Source organism: Salarias fasciatus, chromosome 23, assembly GCF_902148845.1.
Source record: "Salarias fasciatus chromosome 23, fSalaFa1.1, whole genome shotgun sequence".
Lineage (NCBI taxonomy): Eukaryota > Metazoa > Chordata > Actinopteri > Blenniiformes > Blenniidae > Salarias > Salarias fasciatus.
The window spans coordinates 23426393-23454342 of record NC_043766.1 but is presented as its reverse complement, the minus strand read 5'-3'; the positions used below and the strand labels follow the sequence as shown (position 1 = coordinate 23454342).

At 40.4% G+C, this 27950-nt stretch overlaps 3 protein-coding genes across 6 annotated transcripts; 1 reads left to right on the top strand and 2 right to left on the bottom strand.

Moving 5' to 3' along the window:
• Window positions 1-755: 755 nt before the first annotated feature.
• Window positions 756-4485, bottom strand: gpx4a (glutathione peroxidase 4a). Of its 3 annotated transcripts, none has more exons than XM_030082932.1 (7): window positions 4330-4485; window positions 2664-2758; window positions 2443-2587; window positions 2091-2242; window positions 1618-1642; window positions 1468-1527; window positions 756-1112 (listed from the first exon to the last, which is right to left on the bottom strand). In XM_030082932.1, the coding sequence occupies exons 1-7, from the start codon at window positions 4420-4422 to the stop codon at window positions 1080-1082; spliced, it is 603 nt and encodes a 200-aa protein (XP_029938792.1). In that variant the 5' UTR covers window positions 4423-4485; the 3' UTR covers window positions 756-1079. The 3 variants fall into 3 exon arrangements, with proteins under 3 accessions (XP_029938792.1, XP_029938794.1, XP_029938793.1); XM_030082934.1 differs by lacking the exon at window positions 4330-4485 and adding an exon at window positions 3060-3207; XM_030082933.1 differs by lacking the exon at window positions 4330-4485 and adding an exon at window positions 3060-3207 and having other exon boundaries at window positions 2091-2250; window positions 2451-2587.
• Window positions 4486-4728: 243 nt separating this feature from the next.
• On the top strand, window positions 4729-7655 carry polr2eb (RNA polymerase II, I and III subunit E, b). The gene is made up of 8 exons (XM_030082931.1): window positions 4729-4885; window positions 5570-5744; window positions 5876-5991; window positions 6110-6190; window positions 6321-6379; window positions 6477-6555; window positions 6846-6918; window positions 7506-7655. Exons 1-7 carry the CDS (start codon window positions 4829-4831, stop codon window positions 6909-6911), a joined length of 633 nt encoding a protein of 210 aa, XP_029938791.1. The 5' UTR covers window positions 4729-4828; the 3' UTR covers window positions 6912-6918; window positions 7506-7655.
• Window positions 7656-8657: 1002 nt separating this feature from the next.
• arhgap45b (Rho GTPase activating protein 45b) lies at window positions 8658-27596 on the bottom strand. Of its 2 annotated transcripts, none has more exons than XM_030082913.1 (24): window positions 27334-27596; window positions 26142-26382; window positions 24374-24556; window positions 21222-21362; window positions 20948-21032; window positions 19128-19200; window positions 18873-18948; window positions 18472-18603; window positions 18304-18365; window positions 18091-18201; window positions 17921-18001; window positions 17186-17353; window positions 15634-15771; window positions 15326-15522; window positions 14545-14669; window positions 14285-14371; window positions 12964-13065; window positions 12721-12881; window positions 12109-12297; window positions 11863-12000; window positions 10143-10414; window positions 9823-10054; window positions 9613-9703; window positions 8658-9261 (listed from the first exon to the last, which is right to left on the bottom strand). In XM_030082913.1, exons 1-24 carry the CDS (start codon window positions 27469-27471, stop codon window positions 8969-8971), a joined length of 3516 nt encoding a protein of 1171 aa, XP_029938773.1. In that variant the 5' UTR covers window positions 27472-27596; the 3' UTR covers window positions 8658-8968. The 2 variants fall into 2 exon arrangements, with proteins under 2 accessions (XP_029938773.1, XP_029938774.1); XM_030082914.1 differs by lacking the exon at window positions 27334-27596 and adding an exon at window positions 26806-27137.
• Window positions 27597-27950: the final 354 nt, after the last annotated feature.

Here is a 27950-nt window from a genome sequence, read left to right as displayed (position 1 = left end):
CCAGTCTGTCCCCTAAAACCACTTATGTAATGTGAGTGCAGACCATTTTTCACTCAGTCACATTCCTAAACCAAATAAGATGATATGATCATTTACAAATTGCCAAACAAGTCCAGATTTCTGAAAACACACTTTCTTCTTGAAAATAAGTTCATAAAATCCATTCTGTTTGATCAGTTTTCACAACATAGATAACACTTAAAGACTCATTCATCCCCCCAGTTATCAAAATACACTTGTTTCTAAACTATTTTATATTGCATAAAAAATGAATAAATGCAGCAGGTTGATATTGTGATTTTTTTTTTTAGACAACCCCTGTTCCTTGTAGCACAGGGAATGACTTCTCCAATGAATTGTCTCATCTGTAAATATTAAGAAACTATTACAAATGGCCCCATCAACAAGAAATCATGACAACATCTAATGATATGAAATATGAAAATGCTGCTTCGGGATTACAGAATATTTCACAAAATTAAAAACAGATTAGGAGTCAAAAAATATTCCTGGATTCAGCACAGACTCAGTTTTCTCCTTGGAACACTCTGAAATGTGTTTTTTAGCCAATGACACAGATCTCCACTGAGCTTGTGATTCTTCTTCACTACCAATTTGCCTTATAAATATGCTCTCTGTAAAATAATTAACTTTTTTGATTGTTGGCTGAACTGCTGGGAGTTTAAAGAACACAAGAACAATCAATCCCACTATTTACACACACTTTGGTGAGACAATAAATATCACTGTGAAAATATCAGCCTTGAAATACAGTGGACTTTATTTTGAGAATAATGAAGCACTTTAGGATGTTACAATACTTATAAGATGTGTTCAGGACTCCTTTCTCATTTCCTCCAGACAACCAACTGAATATCAGTTTGATAATCCTTCCCAGTGGGTTTGCACGCTACTTTCATCAAGTCTGTCCTATCCGTTATACGGGTTTATGAACAGACCGTCACTGGTCTGGGGTGGACTCAAACTTTGTCCAGTGGTGCTTGGAGAGGCAGAGAAAGGAGGGAAAAACTATGATGGAGACAATGTAGATGAGTAAGGCATCAGTTTTTGTTATGAATTTAAAGGTATTTTGGAAGATCTTTCTCCACCACCTGAAAACAAAGCAAGAGACAGAAAGTGCATCAGTTCAATATCTTAATCAAATGCATCAGAACTATTATAATACACATTGTAGATACAGAGTGAGAGTGTGTATATCTTGCACTCTTTTGTGAATGAATGGTGAGGCATTTATTAATTTCATTTCTGTTTTTTCAACATAATCTATGTAAAAATTTCTGATGTAAATGTAGGATTGCTGCTGATCTAAACTGTACCTCATTCCTTCTAATAGAGGAGGTATTGAAAGGGATAAATACACCACTGCAATCTTTCTAGCATCCTGTTTTTTAGTTCTATTCTTCTATTATCTATATTCGCAGCATCACATATATGTTCTGTACATACACTCGGATCATCCAGGGGTCCATAACGCTTCACCACCTGTCCCTCTCTGTTGATCAAAAACTGCAAAGATAAAGACACAAGAAAAATCCTAAGACAACAAACAAGAAATGTAGAATGTGTTTGTATTGATTGGCTCATATAAACACATACCTTAGTGAAGTTCCACTTGATACTACTGCAAGAATAAAAAGCAAAAATGCTTTAGAATAATGATACATTTTGTCATGTTTTGAATCGCTCTAGAATCTTTTTGCAGGTTATTTCTCCATTCATGGTATTGTATATCAAATGTTTCCAGCACTCTTTTATCTACATTGTAGTACTTATGGCCCGGGGATAAAGTTAAAATAACAAATAACAAAGACAAAAAAAGACATCCAATTTTATAATATGATTTGAGAATCTACAATTTAGATTTCTATGACTTTTAATCTATGGATAAAACAAAAACACTTCAAATATTTCAGTATGTGTGTAACATATCTAGAATAGATGCACTTTTATATTGTTTAAATCTAATGAGATGTGCCTGTGATTCAATCAAGACTGTGCAAACAAATGTAAACATCCCTGTTAGGTCAACAGACCAACAAAGTTGTTGCAAAAGGTATCTGTCAACTCACTTTCCGAAATAGCCTTTCCCATTGGGCTGCTCCTTCAGCCATTTCCAGAGGGGGAGGGCATTGTCCCCGTTCACCTCTATCTTACTGAACATGTCAAACTGAGCATTGTAGGACTGAGCAAACTGTTTGATCTGAGTCTCATTGCCTGGCTCCTGCAATGTAAAACAAGTCGGAGAGAACAGAAATGAGTGAGCACTAGTGGTCACGAGGGGTCTTATAGGTGCAAACAACAAATTATATAAACATACAGACAGAGGATAGGAAAAAGACATCTGGCACAAACAAAAAATGACATTTTCTGAAATGAAATCTTTCTTGTCATTTCATATTAACAAATTTATATTTTTAATACCTGTCCCCCAAACTGGTTTGAAGGAAAAGCAAGAATGCGTAAACCTCTCCCAGAGTAGTTGGCGTGCAGCTCCGCAAACTGAGAGTAGTTTACTGGGGTTTTGCCTCATTTAGAGGCAACATTGGTGATGATGACAACATCCCCCCTGAGGAGACACAAGCAGAATCAAGCATTAATAGACTTGCAAGGTAAGACAAAGGTAAGATTCTATGGAATTGTACCTGTATTTTTCAAGGGAAATTAAGTTGCCATCAATATCCACTGCAGAGAAATTATAAATGGAGGTTGCCCTCTGCCAGTCCTCCGTTGGAGCAGACTGTAAAAGAAGGAAAAAGTGATGAGCAACTGGAGCTTGTGATATGACATGTATGTTTTTCTTCACACCTTCCTTTTGAAGCAAAAATGATCTGTAAGAAAATTAATCCAACTTAAAATGGCATACATTTAAAGTAATTACTCTGACAAAAACAGCCAGGACTGATCTGTGCTCAGTGTAAAATAAACACAACAAATACTTGAAACAGAGGTTGATTTAAAGCAAAAAACAAAAACAAAAACAAAACAAAACAAAAACACAAAATGAGCAAATTTCTCAATCCTGATCATAGTTTTCTTACCATAACCTGCAGCAACACAGAGACAAACACCGCGCACCCAAGCTGGCGCATGACTGCTCTCTGGTCAGCCACCGCCGAAGACAAGGTCCCTGAACTCCTTAGTACTTTCAGCTACAGCCTCAGTCCCACTACTGAGAGCACACTCGCCTCTGACTGGTTATGTGAAGGGAGCTAAGGAAGTTAATCATTGACAGATCTGATTGGCTGTGATTCTGCAATTGGTCAGTCCGACAAAAAAAGCAGATCTCGGATCAGAAATCACATGTGAACTACAGTCCACAGTACGTAACTTTGTCATAATCTCTTGAAAATGGGACTATGGTAGGGTTGGCTTGTGTATCCAGGGCAAAGAGCAATAGTCTGAAGCAACGCAAACACTAATTTGGTAATGAGATTAATTTTTGAACAAAAAAACACCAATAACAAATCCTCTATCTAGAAAAAAAAGATTAATTCTAATAATCATAATCCCAGAAAACAACAGAGTTAGTGTTTCAAGCCATTGGGAAATTAGAAATCATCTTTTCTGGACATTGTGAATTGGAGTGGATGTGCTCAGCAAGGCATTGCACAACTAAAAGAGTAACTAGGGCAACTTGATGCAACACATTTTTAACCTTTTGTGGCATGACTACAATGAATTTACGCCTCATAACTTGCTTTGATGAGTTTAAAGAACGTATTATTAGAGGAGAATGGACCATTTAGATTCCACAGAGGGCCTACGGAGTAAGACATATCTTACTTAGCTTATAAGCTTACATAATGCCAGCACAGATACACTGAACGTTTATTTGTACATGAAACTGATGATTTAAACATAGGTTCACTCCCACAAAAATATAAGTATACTTTGTGATAGAACTCTGATACTAGAGTGTGTCACATGATGATAAGACTATCAGCTGATGCCAGCAGCTGGATGGCCGGCTGGCTGCGCAAACATCCACTGTCATAAGCTCCAATGCAATGGACTTTTGTACCTTTCTTTCTCACATCCCCGGTCACTCACAACGTGCAGGCACACATTGGGACTACTAAGCATACCACTACCAGTGAATGCAATCTGCAAAATCGTAAAGGTAAAGCAGCTTTATGGGTGAACATCCTATTAAAACCTGTGAACAGATATCCGACATTGGTTGGACCAAAAATTAGAAAAAAACACAAACACATCACACATCTGTATCTGGCGGTTTGCTGTAGACTTCGTAGCTTAAAAGAAGCATTTGAGAACACACGCACAGGATATCGTAAAGATTTACATTACCATTGTGGAAAAAACAAAGTACAAGACGGTCGCCAATAATACTGCACAACTGAGAACAGCACCAGTGGCAAAAATAATATATAATCGCTTCATTTTGTTGTGAAAGACGCGACATTTACAAACAGTCAACACTCATTGTTGATTGTGACTGCAGACTCCGCCCCGCTGCGCGTCATGAACTGAAAGACGAAACGGGTGGGACGCTGAGTAACGGCCACATTTTATTATTATTATTATTATTATTATTATTATTATTATTATTATTATTATTATTATTATTATTATTATTATTATTATTATTATTACTATTATTATTATTATTATTATTATTATTATGTTTTGACAAAGTGAACCCGCCCACCCAATCGCCTCCTTTGACGTCATCAGTGTGAGTCGGAGAGCTTGTGTCTGAAACGTGTGTCTGTTTGGCGCCGGAGCAAAAACAATTTTCTTTTTAAAATATATATTACATTTACCGTATATAGAAAATTGAGGAGATATGGATGACGAAGAAGAAACATACCGGCTGTGGAAAATCCGCAAAACTATTATGCAGGTGAGCCTAGTCTAAATGTGTATGTTTTTAGCTCGTGAGTTTAGCATGTAGCTTAGCCAAAGCAGCGTTTCCTCTCGCTATCAATGACCGCGGTGGGAGTTTATGTTTTATTTCGTCTACATGCCGGAGATCGTGGGTTCCTCATGCAGCTTTAAATTAACGTTTAATAAACCATAAGGAAGTCTTGGTGGTCCGTATCGCACAACTATGTTCGTTACATTTAGCAAATCATTGTATGAGTTTCTGTCTAATCCAGCCCACGATTTAAAATAACAACCTCTACATTGCGTTCTGTAGTAAATCTCGGGTTCTTCTTTTGAGATTACAGGATCACTAAGAGAGTGCGTGACTGCATCGGTATATGGTACATGATCTTACATACTGTGCCAAGAGATGATTTGTCACAACTACAACTTCCCATGCGTGCATATCAGCGACTTGGTTCCATCTCACTCAAATTTTTACTTATTTCTTTTTACTTAAACATATTTGCAGGCTTTATCGTGTTCAATTCAGAATGGTATTGCGTAGAAAAAAATATAGTGACAAGGGCAAGCTCTGCAGAATGTGACTTAGTCTCACATACTCCAATTGAATCAGTAATATTTACAGTACTGCTCTTCTCTTTCAAGCATTCATCATGTCTGTTTTTATTTATTATTTTTACCTCTGGTGTACCCGCAGCTCTGTCATGATCGAGGCTACCTGGTGACACAGGATGAGTTGGACCAGACATTGGATGAGTTCAAGAGTCAGTTTGGGGACAAACCCAGTGAAGGACGTCCGAGACGCACAGACCTTACTGTCCTAGTGGCACACAACGATGACCCCACCGACCAGATGTTTGTTTTCTTTCCTGGTGAGTTTGATGAGTTTAATCAGTCAAGGAATATCCTCGTGAAAAACCTTCATTTCATCATAGAAGCACATAAAATGTACATCGGGAGTATGTGACAATCCTTTTTTTTTTTTGGTAACTTTTCCCAACAGAGGAGCCCAAGGTTGGGATTAAGACAATTAAGATGTACTGTCAGAGAATGCAAGAGGAGAACATCACCCGAGCCATCATTGTAGTTCAGATGGGCATGACACCTTCAGCAAAACAGGTCAGCATCTAAATAATATTTATTCCATTATGTTGAGGAACAAACAATGGTCTTGTATTTACTTTGGTGCCACTCTGGTTTTGATCCTCATTAACAAATTGATGCAACTTTCTCACAGTCTCTGGTTGATATGGCACCCAAATACATACTGGAACAGTTTCTACAACAGGAGCTGCTTATCAACATCACAGAGCACGAGGTAACACCATACTGTCAGCACACTGTGGTATTATTTAACTTTGGAAAAAACATTTTCTGATGTGACTTTTTTGTCTCTCTCCCTCTCTCTCTTTTTTTTTTTTTTTACCATTCATTACTTTGACTTACAGCTTGTACCGGAGCACATTGTTATGACAAAAGAGGAAGTGACTGAACTTCTGGCAAGATAGTATCCTTATAGACAATATGGAGTCCCGTGTCTGTCAATCAATCATTGACGTGTTTGTGAAACTATACAGTTGTTATCCTTAACATGATCACCTCAGTAAACTGAAGGAGAGTCAGTTGCCGAGGATCCAGGCTGGTGACCCTGTGGCAAGATACTTTGGCTTGAAAAGAGGGCAGGTAATGTACGATAGTAAATCTATGAGTGGTGTTGTTGGAATAAATAAAAATGAATACTTGTTGTTTCAGGAAAAAAAATGCAATCATGGAATGTAAAATATTTTAATGAGTAATTTTCTACCAATTTTCCTAAAAAGTATTCAATTAATTTTAACCTTAGAAAATACAAGAAACATGCACATTGTCTTCAGAAATGTATGCATGTCACTGATTTTTTGAAAGATGGACATCAACAGTGTCTTCTCTGCTCAAACTGTAAGTTTTGTGATTTTGTGAATCAACTGTTGTAGGTAGTGAAAATCATCAGACCCAGTGAAACAGCTGGAAGGTACATCACATACAGGCTGGTCCAGTGACAAACAGGTATGTCTTCCACTGAACAAGTTAGCAATTTAGTTTGAAATCTGAGACGGACTCATTTGCACTCTTTGCTCTGTGTTGTCTGAGTATAAATGTCTTGTGCAGTTTCTTTCTCTTCATTTAAACACCTGATGGTATGGATTAACAAGCACACCTTTGCTATAAAAGTTGTTGCTTACTGTCCACATGTTAACCCAATTCCTTTTTTTCCCTAAATTTGATAACTTTTCAGTTTAATGCCAACATACAAAGAATCAAGTATATCAGGTTACAGTAACTCATAATACCGAACAGTAGCAAGCAAAACAAAATTTGTATAAGGAAGTGTATGACTAGAGCCGGTATTTCCACTATTGGATTGGGATCAGTTATTTTGCTGCACAGTGAGGAGAGGCAGACCCAAATTATGTGGCTCATAGTGGCGAGAGGCTGTTTGCACCTCAGGCGTCCATCATCAGAAGTGATACTTGTCAATTTAGAGTTGGTTAAGTAAGAATGGTGAAAGACTTTTAAATGTTAATCCAACTCTTACCAGTTTTGAGGAAGCATGTGTGTTCAGTGATCACTAATGTGTGTTTTTTTTCCCCCAGCAAGTCTTTTGAGTCGGCATTCTGGACCAATGAAAGAAATTCAAGATCACAACTTTCACCACTTCTCCATGGACTATTACTTTACATGTGGCTTGTCAAGATATGGATATTATTACTGATTTGTGTTAAATAAATGATTTCAAATGTAAATGCCTTTGTGAAATCATTGAGGACATGGTTCTGTTTTGCATTTGTCTGCTATAAATGTTTGTAAAGATGCTACAGTTCATTTTTGTGTTGAAAGGCATACTTCAGCTGCTGCAGTTTGTAACATTTAAATTTAACCAAAAGACTGACTTAAACCCCCGTAGCAATCTGAAAATGCTAATTTAAGGTTTTTCCAGATAGTTGTTTCCTCTCATAAAATCTCCAGAAGAAATTTATTTTGGAAATCAGATGAAAACAAAAACCTTTTTATGTATGTTCATGAAGAAAGTTATTTAAAAGTCCAGTGATATGACAGCAAACATTCCCATTGAGTGAAACTTGTGTAAAGAATTAGTAATTTTACATGTACAAAGCAGTACAATTTCTATGATTTTTCTGTTAAGACCACTGTGAGTGTCACATACTGTAACCGACTTTGAAAAAGCTCCCACTGAATTGTGGTTTGGGTATAGACAAATGAGGATGTAAAGCACTTGTGCTGAAAGAGAAAATATGCCAACAGACAAATGAACCCGGCCTTTGAAAGGGAGAAAATTTACTACCAAGAATGTTCTGCAGATACAGAGCATGCTTCAGCAAAAGATAAATGCTGGGTGTTTCAGCACTCAATGAAAAGTTTATAGAAAATACAATAAATTTTACCCGAGATCATCAGGACCTCCAGTTAAATTGGAAAAACATGAAACATTTTGTTCAATGACTGCAATTACAGAGTATTGAAGTTATGAAACGGTTAAGCAGTAATGGATATTTCCCTGTTTGAATAAAGTGTAAAGCCCACCCCCCCTACCTTCTTTTTCTTGTAGAAAGGCATTCTGCTTTAGCGTTGGTGACTGGTCTGATGGTTGAAGTTACTAATGTCCCCCGTTACTTCCTAGTACTGGGAAATGGGTGTAACATTTTGCAAATATGGGCTTTACTTCCTGCAAATTCTTACCCAAATATCTCATTCACAGTATACGCAGTCACAACAGAGATTTCAAAATAAAAGCCATTTTATTTAAGTCCACAAAATACATACATAAAATGCAATACAGACAACACTTGAAAGATAATAGTAAGTTATTTTTTTAAATTCAGGGATGAAATAAAACCAGCTGCACTTAAAAGGAAATGTTCTTGAAGAGTTTCGCTGATTCAAATGTGCCTTACTGAGCAAATTTGAACGATCTACAAAAAAATTCATTTGAATCAGAGCGTAACACTTGCAGGTGTTACACTGCTGTGGAGAAGTAACACAGTCGCAAACATCTACATTGATTTAAAACTTTTAAAAACGTATGATTAACATGATATCAGTCCAACTCAGGCACATAGTACCTCCTCCTGATCAGGGACGGTTCTTCCCCTTTTCGGTATGTCACAGTCTTCGACCTGATCACATGTGCGAATGGATAGCCGTTGTTGGACTGATTCACGTTGAGTTCGGACAAGGACAAGGTGAGATCCTCTGCTCTCACGCTGCTCAGTTCGTCGTCACACAGGCTTTCCTGGTTCATCAGGCTGTGGCAGCGTGAACTCATCTGACTGCCCTCATCTGCCTCCCAGTCGGAGTCGGGGAACTGCTCGCTTGATCCCAGAGAACTCTCTGAAATAGAGAAATACTCAATGATCCTTTTGAAAATCAATATCTTAAAATATTCATCTGCTGCATGGATTAAAAATGAATACACTTCGACATCTTCAGGATTCTCAAAGTTTAATGCAGCATGTAATTACATACGGTAATTAATTATTGGACGCTATAAACTTAGCTGGTTCTTTAATGAAGAGACTTTTTAGCAAAGCATGTCTGGATCTCAGCACAATCAAGTCAGGATTATAGAAATTGAGCTTTTTAAACAGGAAGTTGTTCTCTGGAGGGTGACTAATCACAATTAAACAATATGGTGTAACAATTCAAATTAGAATGGCACTCTGCATTTTAATGAAAACTCACCAAATCTCTCCTCAGTCTTGCTCTGCTCCTCTCTGCTGCCGTCCTCGTCCCCACTGGCTGAACTGCTCACTTTGTCATCTGTAACACTAGCCTGAACCACAAGGGAGGAGGAAGTACATTTTATCTGAGAGAACATGTTGGACAGCGAGTATTTTGTTTGGGGTCGTGATCTGCTAAAACAAATGCAGGATGATGGACGCATGGTCTAACCTGCTGAATGCATTTGAAAGCAGAGCCTTTGTTGGACTGAGAAGTTTTCGACTGAAAGATGGAGGAGTAGAAGACGATGAGGGCCTCCACAATGCGAGCCTGATGGGGGTAATCGACCAGAGAAGACAGAGATGTCGTGGCTCCCGTTGGACGGGGACGCATCAGGGCGGGCCCCATCACAATCCCCAGGTTACTCGGGCTCATCTTATTGTCCTCCTGCAGCTCCGCGATCCTTTGATGGAGAAAATGGAAACTAAGGGTGAGCCACGAATGTCCGCACCCCAGACTGTCATCTGAGTGTGAGTGGCATGATGTCTGACCTTCGAAGGTGGCGGATTATGTAACGAAGGGTGGCGATGTTTGGTTTGGGCAGTTCTTTGACAAGTTCCCTCAGATTGTCCACCAGAACCAGGACCTCTGGGTCTGTGTCTGGACCACGATCCTCCAGCTCCGAGGGGCGGCAAAGAGCGGGGTTCGCACCGCTCGCCTCAGCCGCCTCCCCTTCGGCGGCGTCTGCTTCGCTGTGCAGACTGTCTTTGGCCAAAGTCATGAGTCTGTTGTACAGGTAGACGGGCATGATGGGCTCCGGCAGCTGGAAGAAAAATCACAGAATCGAGAAATGAAATAAAAACTGAAATATGGAACATTACCCGAGTGCACATATTCATTTAAGACAGATTATGAATAAATTTTAAATGAACTGGTGCATTAATACTTCCCAAATACAAGACTTCTGTCTTGTCTAATTGGTCGAACATGATTAATGTCAACTTTTTTTTTTAACTGTTCAAAAAAATAGGACAAAAACTTCATTAAAAAGAATCTCACTATGTTTCTTACCTGTTGATTTTTCCACCAATTTCTAAAATATGAAGTTTGAGAGTTTAAACAAAGAACATTAAAATGTTAAAGGACTGATTCAATCATACTTAGTTTGGGAGACTAATTGAATAAAATGATTTTCAGCTGGTTAATAAATTTTCCTTTAAAAAAAAAAAAGAAGAAGAAGTCCCACTACCACTGGGAAGAAATTAACTTGAAAATCAATTGATGAAAAAAATTACTTATATTCATGGAGACACTCACAGCTGTATTGATAATTCCAGTGAAAGAAAAACTCAAGTGCAAAGACTTTACATGTAAATAGGCTTTCTGATATTGTAAGAAGCATTGCAATTGCTACAGTAAGATTTTTATATGTTTGGAAAAAGATCAGTGTCAGTGTCACATTTTGCAGTTTATTTTGAGCTTGGGAAGAAAAAAGTGAGAAACGTAGATTGGTATGACATACGTAAAGCAACTATATTAACACTGAATGTAGAGAAAATCAACAAACAAAAATAACCCTGATCCTCAAAGGTAAAAATTAAACCATGAAAAAGCCCATAAGTACAAGACATTGAAAATGTCAGTTTCATTTAGTGTAATACTCATCACAGCAATTTTTCCTAATTTTCATTGCGATAATAATTGCCTGTGGATAAAAGAAACCCGGAAAAACAAACAGAACATCCAAATATTAAAATATTTCATAATGGGGTATTTTCACAGCTTCACTACTTCCTGAAAATAGCTGTGCACATTCATTTCCTGTCTTACATTATTGGCCAAACTGATTAATCCAGGTGTGTCTGGTTTAGACTGCTGCAACAAGACACACCTGGATTAATCATTTTGGCCAATAATGCAAGACAGGAAATGAATGTGCACAGTTAATTTCAGGAAGTAGTGGAGCTGTGAAAATGGCCCATTCTATTGACTGAAATCAGTAAAATGGGGAAATAATTTATTTTACATTTATCACTCAAACTAAGCTATTTCATACCGCTTACTGTTTTATTGATCTGTTTTCATTAAATCATGTTAAAAACGCCCTTAACATTTTATTCAGTGTTTTTCTGATGCTAAAAAAGATGTTGAGGCATAGATCTTTGATACTGCTTACGCAACAATAACTTTCAGAAAGAAGAAACCAATCTGATTACTTTCCCGAAGCTGAAATCGGCCGCGTGACACGCGCGTGTGTGTGTGTGTGTATACCTGTCTGAGATAAAGCTTGAGGACGTTGCTGATGTCATGTGGTGAGCACTGCGACAGCTCCACCAGCTCCTTGCCATTTTCAAAGGCCTGACAGAGTTTCTCCACGCGAGTCTTTGCGCCGTTCACTCTGTAGATGCCCTGTGAGGAGCGGGAGGAGGCGGCAGTTCAAACCACACAGTTTCTGACACCTGTGTGACTCCGCCAAGAGACTGGACAGTATGGCGTGTTGCCGATGTGCTTTCTGACCTTCAGCTTGAGCGCACGTCTCTCTATCTCAGAGATGCATTTGGTGATGATGAAGGGGATGCCGTCGCTGGCGCAGCTGGCCACCTGAGTGAACTCCCTGCCGAACAGCTGCAGACGGCCACGCAGCTTCTTGTGGCCACACAGGATAGCCAGAGTCTGCAGACAGCGCTTGTGACAGGCCAGGAAACACTGCACGGCAAGAGGAGAAACGGAAAAAGATTAAAGCATGGCAAGAGCTTAACATGCCCTCCTGTCCTGATTACACAAAAAAAAAAAAAAAAAAAAGAATTCTTCAAATGGTGCAAAAATACCACAATCGACACCAACTGGATGCAAATTCAGGAAATTAATGCAATAATTTTCCAAGCGAATGAAGCGTCTTTTAGAGGGAGAGAGGTTGGGATTTTATACCTGCCAAAGTGTAAACCTTTCTTGCTTATTTACTTCTCAAACATTTCTGTTTTCATGTTACAATTGCAGTCTGTAGTTTTAAAGCAGTTACACAAGACTTCTCTAAAAGGATGTTTTAGGATCAGTTTGTTTGTATCTCCTTGTGCATCTTATGAGAACGAGTGTCAGACGAGATGTTCTGTGTTCGGAAGAAGAGCTCACCTCCTCACACTCAGCACCCTGGAAGTAAACGTAACTGTCGCATTCACGGCACTTGGCAGGAGTTCGTAGCTTTCTCAGTCTGTGGGTCAGGGCAGCTTTGGACAGACCGATGTTACGGAAAGGCCTGGCGGACGCCGCGTCTGCATCCATGCCGTTAATATCTGCAGAGAACGATCCAGCATCATACGAACAGCCTGATTTGATTTAATGACACTCTGAAAGAGGGCGAGCTGCAAACCTTACTTTGAGTTTCAAATGAGGTGACAGTCCCTTCTTTCTCATCGGCATCTTCAATAGACGATATTGTGCCAGTTGATGACGTTCGAGCCATTTTATTGATGTCACCTAAAGTGGATTACAGCAAAGTTTCTCAAAAATGATGCATTTACGAAAGCGAGCTGAGAGTTTGGCTGGTGAGGTACGCCGTTAGAAAACAGACACTCTATCAGAGGTGTCCAGACTGGTCCTTAAGGGGCTGCTGGAGTAAACAATTCCAAAATAAAGTTCCCCAACACTCCATCCTTGTCCCACTACTGGTTAACATCTACATGCTTCAATGGTTTCAGTAGCCGGATAACAAAATGAGATATAAGACTGAAAGTAAAGAGGATGCTTTCAGTACTGGAGGAAAAAAAAAGACATCAAGACCATCAAAATGAAAAGCCGATGTCTCAACAGTATTTGGTCCAGTCTACTAAAGACGGATGCACAAATTAGTTTCTCCAATATAATGCTGCATTAACCCTTCATGTCGGCTAACGTCTGAATGGTTCTGGTTCAGGATGTGTTACTGATCTCCTGTTAGGTTACGGAAGATCCAGACATCTCAACTCAATTAACAAAAATAATGGAACGCACTGTGACGGTTAAGGGAACCAATCTGTGGAATGCACTTCAGAAAGAAGTAAAAGGAATGCAGACAATCACAGCATTTAAAAGAAATGTAAAAACTACATTACTGAGAAATTATGCAATGCTGGACACATGAGATATGTGTCCAGCATTGCATAATTTTCTTCTGGCAGAATGGAGTCGGTCTTGGAATTTTGAAGACAGATAATTATTGAAATTGTAGACGGAATATAAGTGACTGGATAAAGGAGAGGTAAATAGAGGAAAAAAATGATAATAGGTGTGTGTAACTAGTGTAAAATCAGGTGAAAAAGATGGTATTTGTAAATATTGGGAAAATATATGATGAAAGAAGGGATAGACATTACAAGTTATTCTTCTTTCTGCTCCTTTTTCATTCATTCTTATATTGTATTTTTTATGTATATTTTTTGTGTTATCTTTTGAAAGAAAATTAAAAAAAAAACTGTTTTCAGAGTTGGAATCAAACATGCAGGAGCTGCTTTGATTTTCTACTCAGAAACCCTCAAATCATCTGTGACAGCAGAAAACTGTCTGCTGTAACCGTTTTTATGCTGCAACATGCCTCGTCTTCAATTTACTTTGAAGCATTTTTTGAAAATGTTCTATGTGTTTAACTTCATTACTATTTAATCATTCTGCCTTTATTGCTGTTCAGTATGAAGGATGTAAGACGTATGTTAAAACTGACTGCTGCTGGCAGTGGGCGAATCCAGGCCTCCCTCTCCTCCCACACTGTCATCGCTCACTGTGGAGCCCCACGACTTGTGGCCTTGTCCTGGAGATTAGAAATGGGAGAATAATGTGAGGCCAGCTGCTTCAAAAAAAAAAAAAAAAAAAAGTCAAAAGTTAGACATTTGGGCACAATCAAAAACTGAACTCTACAGTCCGAGAACATTAAATATCAATAAGCTCAGCAGCGTATCTCCAGCTACAGCAGGCCTCACTTACGTTTGCGGTTCACCTCCATGTCTCTGCTGTCACCAGGTGCTGTGTACACGGGAGTGCGAAGACTGTCTTCCTGACTGGTGTGTGCCTCTGTGTTGAAGCTGTCATTCCGTGGTCTGTGCCCATGGCTGCAACAGGTGAACATTAAAAAAAGATTTTACAAAGTGGCATGTTTAGTTGGGATTATTATCTGTGATGTGAAAAACAATGAAGCTTCAACCCACTGGTGAATCCCCCTCATTTATAAAACCACATTAGTTTCATAGAGTGCTTTTAGATGCACTAATCTGAAACGGTTCTTGTTTGTGTAAAACATACGAAAACCAGCCATCAGGACTTTCGTGGGCAATACATAAAAAAAAAAGATTTATTTTAACATTTTTTTTCCTCCTAAATCTTCACATAAACCCCCCTAACTGAGTCAGTTTCCACCGTGACGATGCATCCCGTTCCATCAGAGCACGGAGGCCCAGTGAATGGCGGTGTGCTCGGTTTCTGTCTGGGTTTCTATTTACATGTTATAAGCTCACTGCTCGCTGCTGATGGCCCCAGATCAACTCAGGCTGCTGCTGGATCCTCCACCCAAACCATTCAGTTACAGATCCCCCCTGATCCTTTCTCTTTTCATGGAAAAGACATGTGTATGCGTGCACTGCGGAGGCCTCTGCCACAACAGTGGTTCTGAAAGCTACACTAATGTTCCTTCAACTGTCCCCACTTTATGGGTTTGATTTCTACAACTTGATTATATAATGTAACGTCTGCATGCCTGATTAAAGCTTACTGTGAAAGTGTGCTGCAGGAGGAGTAGGACTCAAACGTGTAGTCGACATTAGGTTGCTCCGGCAGTTGAAGATCGTGAACGTGGGCCGCATACTGCTGTCCGGGGTCGTACAGTTTGCTGCTTTCACAGAGAGTCTGGTAGTGGACGGGCAACACCACCGTCTGCATGTGCATGAGCTGGTAGTAGGAGATGGTCGCCTGCAGAGGAGAGAATTGAAGAGCAGAGGAGAGAATTGAAGAGCAAAGGGTTACTTAGGTGCTGCAGCACAGGGGACTCTGGGTATTTTGAGCAGGAGTGTTCGTTCTGACCGAGCGAATGGTCTGGTCGCTCTGCTTAATGATGTCCTGCAGCTGCCTCAGCACCGTGACCTTGGTGTGATCCAGCTCCAGCTGCTGAGTGATGGTGTCTGCTATACATGTCTTGTAGGTGGCCTCCGCCTCCTCTGACTGCGCACACACACACAAACACAAAACAAGTTTTGGTAGTCCTTTAAGACTTGGCTACAGGCAGCAGTGACAGTGGGATGAGGTGGCTTTGTGTTTTTGAAGGAGCGCAGTAGTGCTGATGCAGGAGACCCAGAGAAAAGTTCAATTATGCAGTTTCCATAAAATTCTAAGCCAGTTAGTCCAGCTGAAAAAAATCCTCACTGCAAAAACTCCAAATCTGAGCAAGTTTTATAAACTTGTTTTGAGTGAAAATGTCTCATTTTACTTGATTTAAGATGCATTCACTTAAATATTATATTTCATCAAGATAGAAAGGCTTGATTTAAGACAAATTCTCTGAAATCAAGAACACTTTCACTTGTTCTATTGGCAGATTTTTTTTTTACTAATTTCAAAGTAAAAGTATTTTTATTTTAAGAAAAAAAGATTTGGATTTTTTGCAGTGCTGATTTAAGCCGTTACTAAATTTGTAAATTCTTCGTGGGGTTGAGGTACACAAAATGAAAGCTGTTTTACAGGTAGATGAAAAATATTAAATTCATTTGTCAAAAAGTTAATGGCTACAAAAATAAAAATGGCGGGAAATTTAAAAGGGTACTTCATTTTTTTTTCTGTGCTTTGGTGAAATTAGTTTTGGGCAATCAAAGAAAATCAAGTTCGCTCATTCAAGCTCACATCGGCACCAATATTGTCATTTAGCTATAAATGAAGAAATAAGTCAGCATGTCCTTCTAAACTCCCTCAATTTTTTTTACATGATCAAAAAAAAAAAAAAAAAAAACCTTCACACGTCAAGTGAGTTGTGTGAATTTCTGAAGTTACCTTTCCTTTTCCATTCATACCCAACACATTGTGATAAAGATGTTCTAAATAAATGCTTAGTCAGTAATAAAGATAGTTAAGTAGATACTGGAACACTGAAATTTGTTAAATATTTTGCCTTTGGAAACATCTACCAAAGTATGAGAAATTGATGAAGGATTGAACATTTTTTAATTATTACTTGTTTGCAACCGAGTTCAGTATTTTATTTGCTTTAAGTTGTTAATGACCTAAAAAGTGCAAATAATTTGATATATTCCTGTATTTAACCAGGAACCTGTAAAGCTGCTGTTGCCCTCTGGTGAAAAGAGCAGATTGTCAGTCTGAAAACCACCTGCTGTCCCAGACACTGATACTATGAAGGAGCTGTGTATTCATTTGAAAGCACTGTTAATCTTTAATACATGGAAATATGCAGACACTAATATCTATGTATGAATTTAATGATAAGGAGTCATAAACAATCCTGGGCGTTAACTTGATTCTATACTCTCAGCATACTGCATGACTACTGGGACTAAAACTTTATTATTTCTTTTCCACGGTGATTAAGCCCTGAAACGAATGTGAACAATCAGCAGTTGACACAAACCTTGTTGCGAGCCTCCTCCTCTAATCGTTTCTTCTTCTCCAGGGATTTTGCCGTCGACCCCCCTCCCTCCTCCTCGGCCCGGTAGGCTGCCATTTTGGCCTTCTCATAGTCTTCAGAGCGCGCCATGTAGGCCTGTTTGGCCTTCCGCAGGTTTGCCTCGCACTCCATCTGATGAGAGACACCCAGCAGGAAACCTTAATGGTCTGGACCAGTGTTTACTAATGAACAATCATATTTTTGCTATATAAAAGGAACATATCTAATGAGTTCTCACAGGCTTTTAAACACTAAATGCAAAAGTCAACTCACAGCAACTTTTAACATTTTATTCAAATACCAAATATGGCGGACCATTTCGTTTCAATAGAATACTAGTAAATAGCGAAACTTGTCTTTTGTCGCCAGTTTAATTTGATAATTTAAAGTTTAATTCACACTGCAATGACCACAAAATACATGATATACTTAAATGCTCATTTATTTTATTGTGCGCCATATCAATAACCAAGCTGGGCAACTATGGTTTTTGGATTTCTATGCAGTTTCCTAAGTTCATAGATTTTTTTTTTCGTTTAACACCTGATTTCCAATTTGTTGCTGAATGCTTTGGAAGAATTTTCAGCTGTTCATTAAATCTGATGCTTAAATCCCTAAAATTGACAATATTTTGCACTTATTATCATGATCATTCTAAAAAAAATCATTTTCACATAATTTGGTTGAAGATAAACATACCAGCTTCCTCTTAGCTCGAATCCAGTGTTCCTTGATCTCCTTTCGACTCTTCTCGTGCTCCTGCCTTCGTTGCATGAGGGGCTGTGCACACATGAGAGGCAGAGCGTGAATAACCACACCAGCCCCAGCGTTTTGTCAGGATTCAGTGTTGATGGTGCAGTTCTCTGCACCTGGATGAAGGTCTGGTTGTGGAGGGTGGTGCTTGCTTGCTGCAGGCCCACACTCTGCTCCTGGTCCTGCTCCAGAGCCAGGGAGTAGATGGAGAAGAGCGGCATGTAGGGCTGGAGTGGCAAGAAACAACAGCAACAACAACAAAAGTGTTAGCATAATCAATTTTCTAGTTATTGGTTTTAATCTTAGGAGGAGAGATGAATTACACTCACATGTAAGATGCTGTGTTTGCAGGACTGGTATAATCTCTGAAGACCTTTGGAGAACTCATTCTCTGGAAGCACAGAAAAGACTAGTTTAACACCAGCAAACACCGACGTTTTCAAAAGGGTTTTTTTTTTTCCCCTCAGACTTTCAGAACTCGGGGTTCTCGCCCTTACCTAGTGAAGTTCTCTTTTCCACATAGTTTATGAGGTCCTTCATGTACTTAGAAATGGTTTTGGCATAGAGCAGAGCGGAGTCCACCCCTCCCTCGCTGTGCTGGAGGATCACATCCACTTCCTCAACCCTGCCTACACATTGATGCACAGACACAGGTCACCACACACAAACAAACGTGCATGTCTGAACACACAGAGCTGAAAGTGGAAGTTTTTCCATCAGGGACTGAACCGTTACGAGTTTTAACCCTCATTTTCCTATCCTGTCATAGCTGACAGAATTTGGCATGTTTATTATTTGATGTTGAAGCAGAGACGACACAGCATCAGAACGAACCTCACTGATGGACAAAGCATCAACAGAAGAGACAGTCGGTGAAAGAGAGCAACGCGTTTCCTACCAGAGTCCTGCAGGTCACCCCTCAGCTGTCCACCTTCTGCTCTGTGGCCAGTCCCAGCATACAGGTTCTCCATTGACTGCACAACACAAACACCGTTTCTTACAAACAGACAGTCCGACAGTTCAGAAATTAATTTTTGTTGTGATTTTTTTTTTTTTTTTTTTTTTTTTTTTAATTCGAAAGCACGTTTGTTCAAGCTGTTGCCTCGGTTAGCTCCACATTTAAAACTTTCACTGAAGTGCAAGAAAAACTCACCCTGCTCCTTTCAGTGGGCAGCAGCGAGAGCAGCGTGCTGCTGTCCACCTCACCCATTAGAAGCTCATAAACGCTGAAGAGAAGCAAACATACTTTTAGATCACAATTTAAGTGTCAGGAGGAAAGAAAAAGCCTTGTCTGTTAACGGAGAAAACCCAACGGATCCACATGAGCAAGCATAAGCGCTGGTGGAAAGGAAAATCTCCCTTTTAAAGGAACGTCACACCAAGAAAACGTCTGACTGGTTTCAGAATCACTCTGTGGCAGAGTGTGTTAATATAACATTATCACAGCAAAACAAACATTACTTTAGGCAATGACGATGAATTAAGAGGCCTGGAAGAAATTGTATCACCCGCCTTTTAACAGTATGCAGCCAGTTTGCTATTGCATGAGAGGAGAGAAGAACATGAGCCAGCCTGGATCTTAAAGGATTTTAATTTATTTAAGAAGCTGTCTACAAGTTCACCTCAATTAAATGTTTTTTTTTCCCTCCAGTTGGAAAGGTTGGTGGTCAAACTAAACTCTGAGTTCCCTTCTGTTTGTTAACTGTGCATCATATTAACAGACGGGAAATAACTAACACCTGTACTTTCAAAAGTTTCCTTAAATATTTTCTCACTCTTTCTTGAAATGTTTCCGCAACACATTTGATGTCAAACGACAATTTAGGGCACCAGTTTGCTAGATTTTTATCTTCCTTCCCCTTGTAGATGACATCTGAACTCCTCCTCCTGACCTCACCACATTGTGTGTGCAGCCACTGTATGACGCATTTATACTTCTGTACATCTGGATATTCAGTCTATATTCATTATCTGCTTAATTTTTAAACCTGTACAGCGATCGATTAGAACTCTATCAATCCACAACATATCTGTATTTTGTTGGTATCATTCAAACCAGTTTTTTAGCTGCTGAGCAAGAAAATGAGGGTTCCTTTTTCTGTACGCACAGATTCATAAGGAAAGAGTGATTATATAACAATGGCCATTACACTGCACTTCTGGATGAGATGCTTTGTGCTGGTGCCTGTGTGATGACAATAAATTTTAATCCTAATCCATAACAAACCATTTCAACTTTCAGTGAAGAAAGCCACCGAAAACCTCTACATTTCATATTGAACAAGATAGTTGGCTGAAAAATAGCCAAAGAACTGAACTGAATATATGGTTTGTTGGCCACAAGTCAAACAGAGGAAGAGCGAAGGAGAGAATGAGGAAACAGACTCGACAGGCAGATTTTAACTGTCTGTCAGCTCACTTCCTCCTCACCAGCTCACCCATGGTTTTCTAAACCCTAAATGACCCAGACAGGCATGTGATACACCGTCATTTACTGCAACTATACAGGAAAACTGGTGTATTTTATTTTTTCTTTGTTTTTATTTCCCCACTTAAAAACAAATATTTTCATTTTTAAATTTTAAAAGTGTGATTAAAACAAAACCTGAATCTGTTTACTTTGTGTCACACTAAAGCTTTTTCTTTGTCTGGTTTCAAATCGTGCTGCATGTCTTCCGTTTATTATGACTGCAGAATCTGTTCATTTAAAAGTCAGGTAGTCGACGACAGCATTTTTCAAGTTCTGGTTTTGTGTAACAGAGCAGAAGAAAAACCACTTCCTGTTTTCGGCTTTAACTCATGCAAATGTGTCACCATCACTGCACTTTTGTCTCATTCCCAAAAACTCTCATTTGTAAGAACAAACACACCACCTGACCATCATGTGCTTCAAAAGACACCACCCTGGCTCCGGGTGCCTGAGAGTCTTTAAAGTAACACGACCCACAACAAGCACATCATGAAGGGACTTACTTGCTACTAAAAGCAACTGCAATGGTTTCAATTGCCTTCTCAAAGTCCATTTTATCTGCTTCAGTACTGGCTTCATAGTGGAAACCTTAAAAAAAAAAAAAAAAAGTGCACAGATTAGAGTGCGGTTAGAGCAAAATATGCAGCAAATGAACTTGTACGGCAGCGGCATCATGTTGAAGGCTGCATAAAGAGAAGAATCTCAAGAGTGATTACTTGTGCAAAGTAATTCTATATTAACCACAAAGAACCGTCATTCATTCTACTACTGACTGACCTTTGACCTTGGATATGAGCTTGCCAGCGGCAGTGAGGATCTCCACGGTGTTGAGCAGTGGGTACGTGTTGATGACCTGACGCAGGACCCGCAGCACCTCTCCCAAACACTCATGGGCTATCGGTCGCTGACTCTCTGTGTCTGTGAGGTGGAGATGAGCGATCAGAGATCAGAGAAAGCAGGATCTGAACAGGAGTCGCAGGGACCATGCAGAAGGTTTCAGATCGGCAGGGTCAAACACTGGGATGCAGCAGCCACCTGCCGCCCAATCTGGACCAGTACAAACACAGAAAACTTTTCGCTTCAACAAAGACCATTATTCAAAGGGCTATGAGAGCCCATTGTGATGAGCAAAATTAGGAAAACTTGAAAAATTGCAACTTTAATGCCAAATTTCACAAAAAAAAAAAAAATCTTTTCAAAAATAAAGCTAAATGTACAAAAACCCATCTTCCTTGTACATTTATTTTTTCTAATCCCAAAAACGTAACATTTAGCTTTACACTCCTGCACAATATTGTCAGGTCAAGGTGAATAAAACTGAGGCCACACACACTCTGAAGGGATTATTGGACGTATTTTCACTAATTCACCTCAGCAGTAATTGTGGCTTTAATGCAGATGTTCTCTTGGAAAGAGGTTACTAGATTTCGCACAAGCGTCACCCTTGTTACATCTATTCAACCCTCAGTGAATCAGTCAGAAACTTTTGATATATGGTTCTCTTTTCATTTTTACATTTTGTATCAACAACCTGTTTTAAGTGACCACTAGACAGATATGAAATGTGTTTAGATCTTTCTCGAAAGCTATTTCAGATTATATGAATGGTTTGGTTGCAGAGATCTGAGCTTCGTTTCAGATTAAATAAGCACAATGAGTCCGTCACCGAGTTCTCGTGTCCTGGATTCCTTCTCATTAAGAGGGCAGTCGTGCACTTTGATCTCTCCCTGCTTCAACACACTGATGTGGACGTCATCCTTGATAAAAAGCCCAGGAAGGAGGTTTCACTGCTATCAGATGTGTTGCAACTGCAAAAAACCGGCCCCTGAGGCCCGGAGTTGAAAAGCCCTGGTCCAAAGGAAAACCATAAACTGATGACGTTAAAACACCCGACATATTTGCGTTCATACGTTAATATTTGGCATTTCTCCAAAACCTTTTGCAGCTGATAAGAGATTTCAACCTCTCCCAGGCGCCATTCTGCAGAGCACGATTCACCTGAACTAATAACAGGTTTCTTAAAAAGGTCGTCAGTTAACTTTAATTAGAAGCTTTGGCTGAGGATTTTTTTTTTCCTAAATAGTTAGCAGTAAACATACAGTAAACAAAATATTTGTTTTAATTTTAATATAAATTAAGTTTTAACCGTTGAAACGGATTCTGGAAAGAATGATACTAATTCACCACATTCATTCTGAAGATGCACCACAACACTGCAATGTGGGTTCAGCAGATTAAAATAATGGACACCAACACTTCTAAGGTTTCTTATGCTCTTTGAAATTATATACTGTATGAACTTTTTTTATATTTGATATTGTACAGCAACTTTTTAGCAACTTTCCCAAACCAACCAGCCCCAGAGCTGTAGCTTCTCAACAACACCTGATATTTCAACATATTGACAGGTTGAACAAACATTACGCACGTTAGCGAAATTTAGAGGCCATGGTAAATGTTGTCATCTTTATTATTGAATAACATTTAAATGTATGAATTAACGAATTAGTACACTGTTCAAAAAAATATACTATTTCGTCAGGCTCTGCCTGCCAGTTATCTTCAGTTTTGGCATAGCGGCAGACGGGGAGCGTCACGGTCAGACAGATGAGTTTGAATCATACGCCGTTGACTGCACTGTTGCTGGAGATAATTCCTTTCTTAAAAAAAACGAAAACAAACAAAAAAAAAAAAAACTTGTCTCAACAACTATTTCTGCCTCGATGTGGCAACAGCACACTCCTACGTTGTGAGGAGGCCAGAGGGCAGAGTCTGTCCTGCATCCTCACAGTCTGTCTAAAAGAAAAAAAAGCTGTGTGTCACAGTGCAGCAGAGAGCAGCAGCGCACACACACAGCGCAGTGACCCGACCATGGTGCTCGAGAGGATGTGCTCCTTTTCAGCGTTATGCACAATTAAAACGTTATTGTTGAGCTGTGATACACCTCTCTGTGGTTGGTGACTAAACATCTCACACTCACAGTTTTGAGAATATAGATAAAGGAGGAGGTTGTGGTCAAAGCACACCAACTCAGAGAGGAGGAGGAGGAGGAGGCGCATCACAGTGATGCAGCAGGTCTAACAAAGGAGGAAGTATGGATGTGGCCTTTCTGTCAGAGGCTATCCATCATGGCTTCCTGTTTGGAAAGCTTGTCGTGGGTGGAGAACATAGCCTGATAACCGCCAACAGAAAGTCACACAAAGAAACCCGTCTGTATCATGTGGACCACAGGGCAGGGCCTAAAATAACCACGAAAAAAAAACAAGACAATGACGGCTGAACTCCACTCTCTAGAGGTCAAAGGTTGAGGAGGTTGGACCTAACTTAAGCCAATGGTTTCACTCCAGGAGGACAGTGAAGGCATTACACCTGGCTCACACTTCTCCGCATCATGCAGGAGGAGTTTGTGCATACACTGCTGCAATACACAAAAAGCTGGTTTCCTGCTGGAAACGAGTGCGGTTGAATCTGTAGGCGTAGCGGAAACACAACCCTTCATTTGGAGAGAGGAAGTTCTGAGCTGTTGGTAAGATTGCTTATGCACTGTAGCTCCGCCCCTTACTTTCTCCTCCCCCCTTCCCCATGTGGCGCACACGTATTTATCAAACAGGGGCGAATGCAAGATTGACTGAATAAAAAACACCCCAGGATCAGCTTCGTCTTCGTCAAAGCAGAAAGAGCGTCATGCAACACTGCACGGTCTGCACACGGCTCACAACTCGCCAACACTGTAAAACAATGACAACGAATAATATCGAAGGTCTAAAAAGTATCAGCAGACAAGAGGAGAAAGCAGAATACCCAAACTCACTTATGTAGAATGCATTCTCTCTGCAAAATGGTAAAAAAAAACAAAAAAAAAAACAAGATGCACAAAATCAATTTGTTAAAAAATAAAACAAATTTCTTGAATTTCTGACAGTTCCTACCTTCAACAAGGACAACATCCTTCAGTTTCTCGACCGCTTCACCGAAGCGCGCCACGTCCCTCAGCAGGGCCGGGATGTCCTCCACCTCGATGGCTGTGCTCTCTGGGCACTCGGGCGGAGGGGCTGGGGCCAGGGCCCCCTTCCCCTGTCCTCTGGTGAACACCCACGACTGCAGCGGGAGCCCTGCAGGGACACCCAGACATCCCTCAGCATGTGTCCATCACACCACTGATCCAAGCTGCTTATTATACCTCAAATATGAGCGGTTCAGCAATCAACAGGCTAAACACTATCATACAATCAATAGGAGAAGTTGTACATTAAAACAAAACAAAACAAACTATTTCATATTTCCTAAAACTATTTAGCATTCAAATATTCAATCCACTTCTTTCATCCTGGTCTTCTGCTGAAATGCTTTAAAGGTCATAAAGTGAACATGTTTAAGCAGGATATTGAACAGTTTTGTTAAACCCTTATATGTGCACACTTTAAACTGTACAGAACAAATTTATTTTTCAAAAAAAAAGATGTACTTTTCTAATAAAAATGTAAGATTTAAGAGAATTTAAGACTGCAGAATAACAGTTTTTATCTTTTGTAACATTCAGGCTCGCTGCTGGTTCAAACTAACCCCAAGAGTCCAAGAAGTTCCAACAGTTAGATTTTGCCCTTATTTATTCATTCATATAATTATAACTTGAGTAAATAATTTGAAATTATGAAAAGCTACAAAAGTACGACTGAAACATTTTCCTTCTTTTATTCCATTAATCGTTTTGATTCTTGATATTGATTCCTACAACATTGTACATGTAGTTGGTTATCCAAACTGAAAACTCACGGAAATTCATTAAAAAATCACTCATGATCCAGAAAGTCACCTGGTGATACTAAACATGCTCAGATTTCATTACAGCAGTTTCAGTATCTGTGCAATGTTTTCACCGTACACTTTTACTTAGGTTTACATTTCAGCTACGTTTAAGCCTCACCTGCTAACACGCAGCGCTCACACTGAAATACACACTTACAGATGTAAGAAGATACTGCTTTCCTAATGCTACAATTCTATGCAATATCCTCTCCCACAAAACATTTATCGTTGGAATTATCGACATGATTAATGTATTTGATCCCAACAGAAAATTTCTAATGCAAACAAATTTTAGAAAAAAGTTTTTCTCTGGGATTTTTACTCGGAAAAGGGTTGATTTGACACAACTTCACCAGAAGGTAAATCAGCTTCCAGTGGTGTGGCGGATCGGGGTCAATAATATGCCACATCCACAGGAATTTAAACTTCACGCAGCTGTTTCAAAGTGTCTGACATCAAGTCCTTCAACAGCAAGACACAATCGGCAGTGAACACAATTTGCAATGTTTGTGTAAAGAATTTGTTTGACACAAAACTCTAACAAGAGCTTTCCTGCCTCAGTGCTAAGATAAGTCGGCAGAAGACACCGCACGCGTCAACCACAGAAACTTCTAACTACTGAAGCATCATAAACGGTAAGAGAATCTATGAAATGTGAAGATTTACCTGATTCCACTATTTTATGTCGACTTTTTAAAATCACAGTTTAAAAATCTGTATATTATTCTTCCATTTACACACAAGTGATCAGAAATGGTAAACATGAATCCTTAGAGTTTAATTTCAGTGAAACAGAAAGCTTGTCCCACCCCTGTGTTGAGGTTGTGGACACACAGCTGACAGAAACAAACACATTTTCATCATCTTTTTGCGAATGTGTTGAAGTCAGACCTGCAGCGCTGGCGTGTCTGCTCAGTGCAGTTGGTCTCTTCAGAGTGGCGACAGGAGACTGGCTGCCCACTCCATGCATGGCGGCCAACTTATTGTGCTGAGCGCTGGGCGTATTGGGGCAGGAGAGGGAGGGATCCTGCTGTGCGCCGGCCGGTGAGAGCGTCGAGGCGTACACAAGTAACGGTGACGGGAGAGGAGCCTCACCCGCGTCCTTGCGGGGCTGCTCCGGGAGAATGGACAGCTGCAGGAGTCCAGCCAGACAACAAAAAGAGGTCAGGAGTGCACCGTGATTTAGGCTTTGCAGTGAAATGGAATCAACGTGACTCCTGAAATACCAGCGACAGTGGCGTTGTTAGTAAACACTCGAATAAAGACTTTCACAAGATCCTGTGTCAGGTTGTGCAATACTTCCTGACTCCAAACTCATATCGGGTGTGGCAAACTAGGACAAACTAAGTAAATGTAAGGTGTTAGAATCAACTGCCCTCATACCCACAAAAACAAGAGAAAGTTGACCCGTCTTGCTCTTTCAGTACATCTCTACACTTTGCCACACCTTGACATCTCTGACACCCGACGACTGCATGGTCAGAAAAGCATATCTACTCAAAAAGAGTAAATGCTTTCCAAGAAAGAATATTCCTAAGCATTTCTCCAAACATACCTGTTTCAGCCAATTGTTGTGCTTGTTGGGTAGTATGTCCAGTCGGCCCTTGCCTTTAGGCTCGATTTTCCTGACTCTCTCACTTGTTGAGTAAGGGTTGCAGCTGCTCTTCCCAACCCGCTTCAGCATGCTCCTTCACCCTACAGCTTCACCCCCATTCCAACTAAAGCTCAAGCTCGGACCTGGCTCGTGCACCCTACAGAATGCCGCTGCTCTAATGGCACGAAAACCCCGGAGGAGGTGATGCGTCCTATCAACAGCTTCACCACAGGAGTCAGACGGCGTGCCATCAGGAGCCCATCACTGCAGTGTGCGTGCGCCTGTGTGTGTGTGTGTGTGTGTGGGTAAAGCTAAGAAAAAAAAAAAAACGTGTTCCTGAATCAAGCGCATCCACACACACACACACACGAAGTCCACTCCGGTCTGCAGCCTGTTCCTTCCAGCTGGAGGTCATCCTCGACACACACACACACACACACTCCCTCTCACACACGAACTCATAGAAACCAGAAGTGATGCGCCACTCACAGACGGGGCGCTGCTCTGTGGCCCGGGGCTTCCTGCTCGGCTCTTCTTCGAGATGGATGGCGTCTTGATGAGTTCCCGTGTCTTCCTGAACATCTTCAGCGTGGGTTTTCCGTCCATCCTGCTTTCTTTGAACTTCATGTAAAGCTCCCCCACCCACCCCCTGGGGTGCCACCTGGGCGATAGCACGCACTCGCTCAGCGGGAGCTCTGTACCATCCGGGCCCACTTGGAGCCAACGCTGAGGACTGCTTATCTTGAGCTTCCTCCTCCAGTGACTCATTGAGGCGCGCAGGCTCACTAGGACGACGTGAATTGACAGGTCACCGCAAACCGCTCGTGCGCACCCGGCATCCGCTGCGTGCTGGCGCGTTTGGGGGGAGCCGAGGAGAGCGAGAAACACACTTTACACACAAATTATGCTCAGACTGCGCTGCCTCGTGAACTTACAACCCGGGACAGGCCTTCAGCGGCACGAAATGATTAGAAGCGACAGGTGGGAGCCTCACGGTAATCAGTGCGTCCTGGCGCACGCGCCTTTTAATGAAGCGCGTCAAGTGTGCGCACCTGTTGCGGCCACAAATTGCAGAGAAATTCAGCTTGATGCCACTGCCCACACCC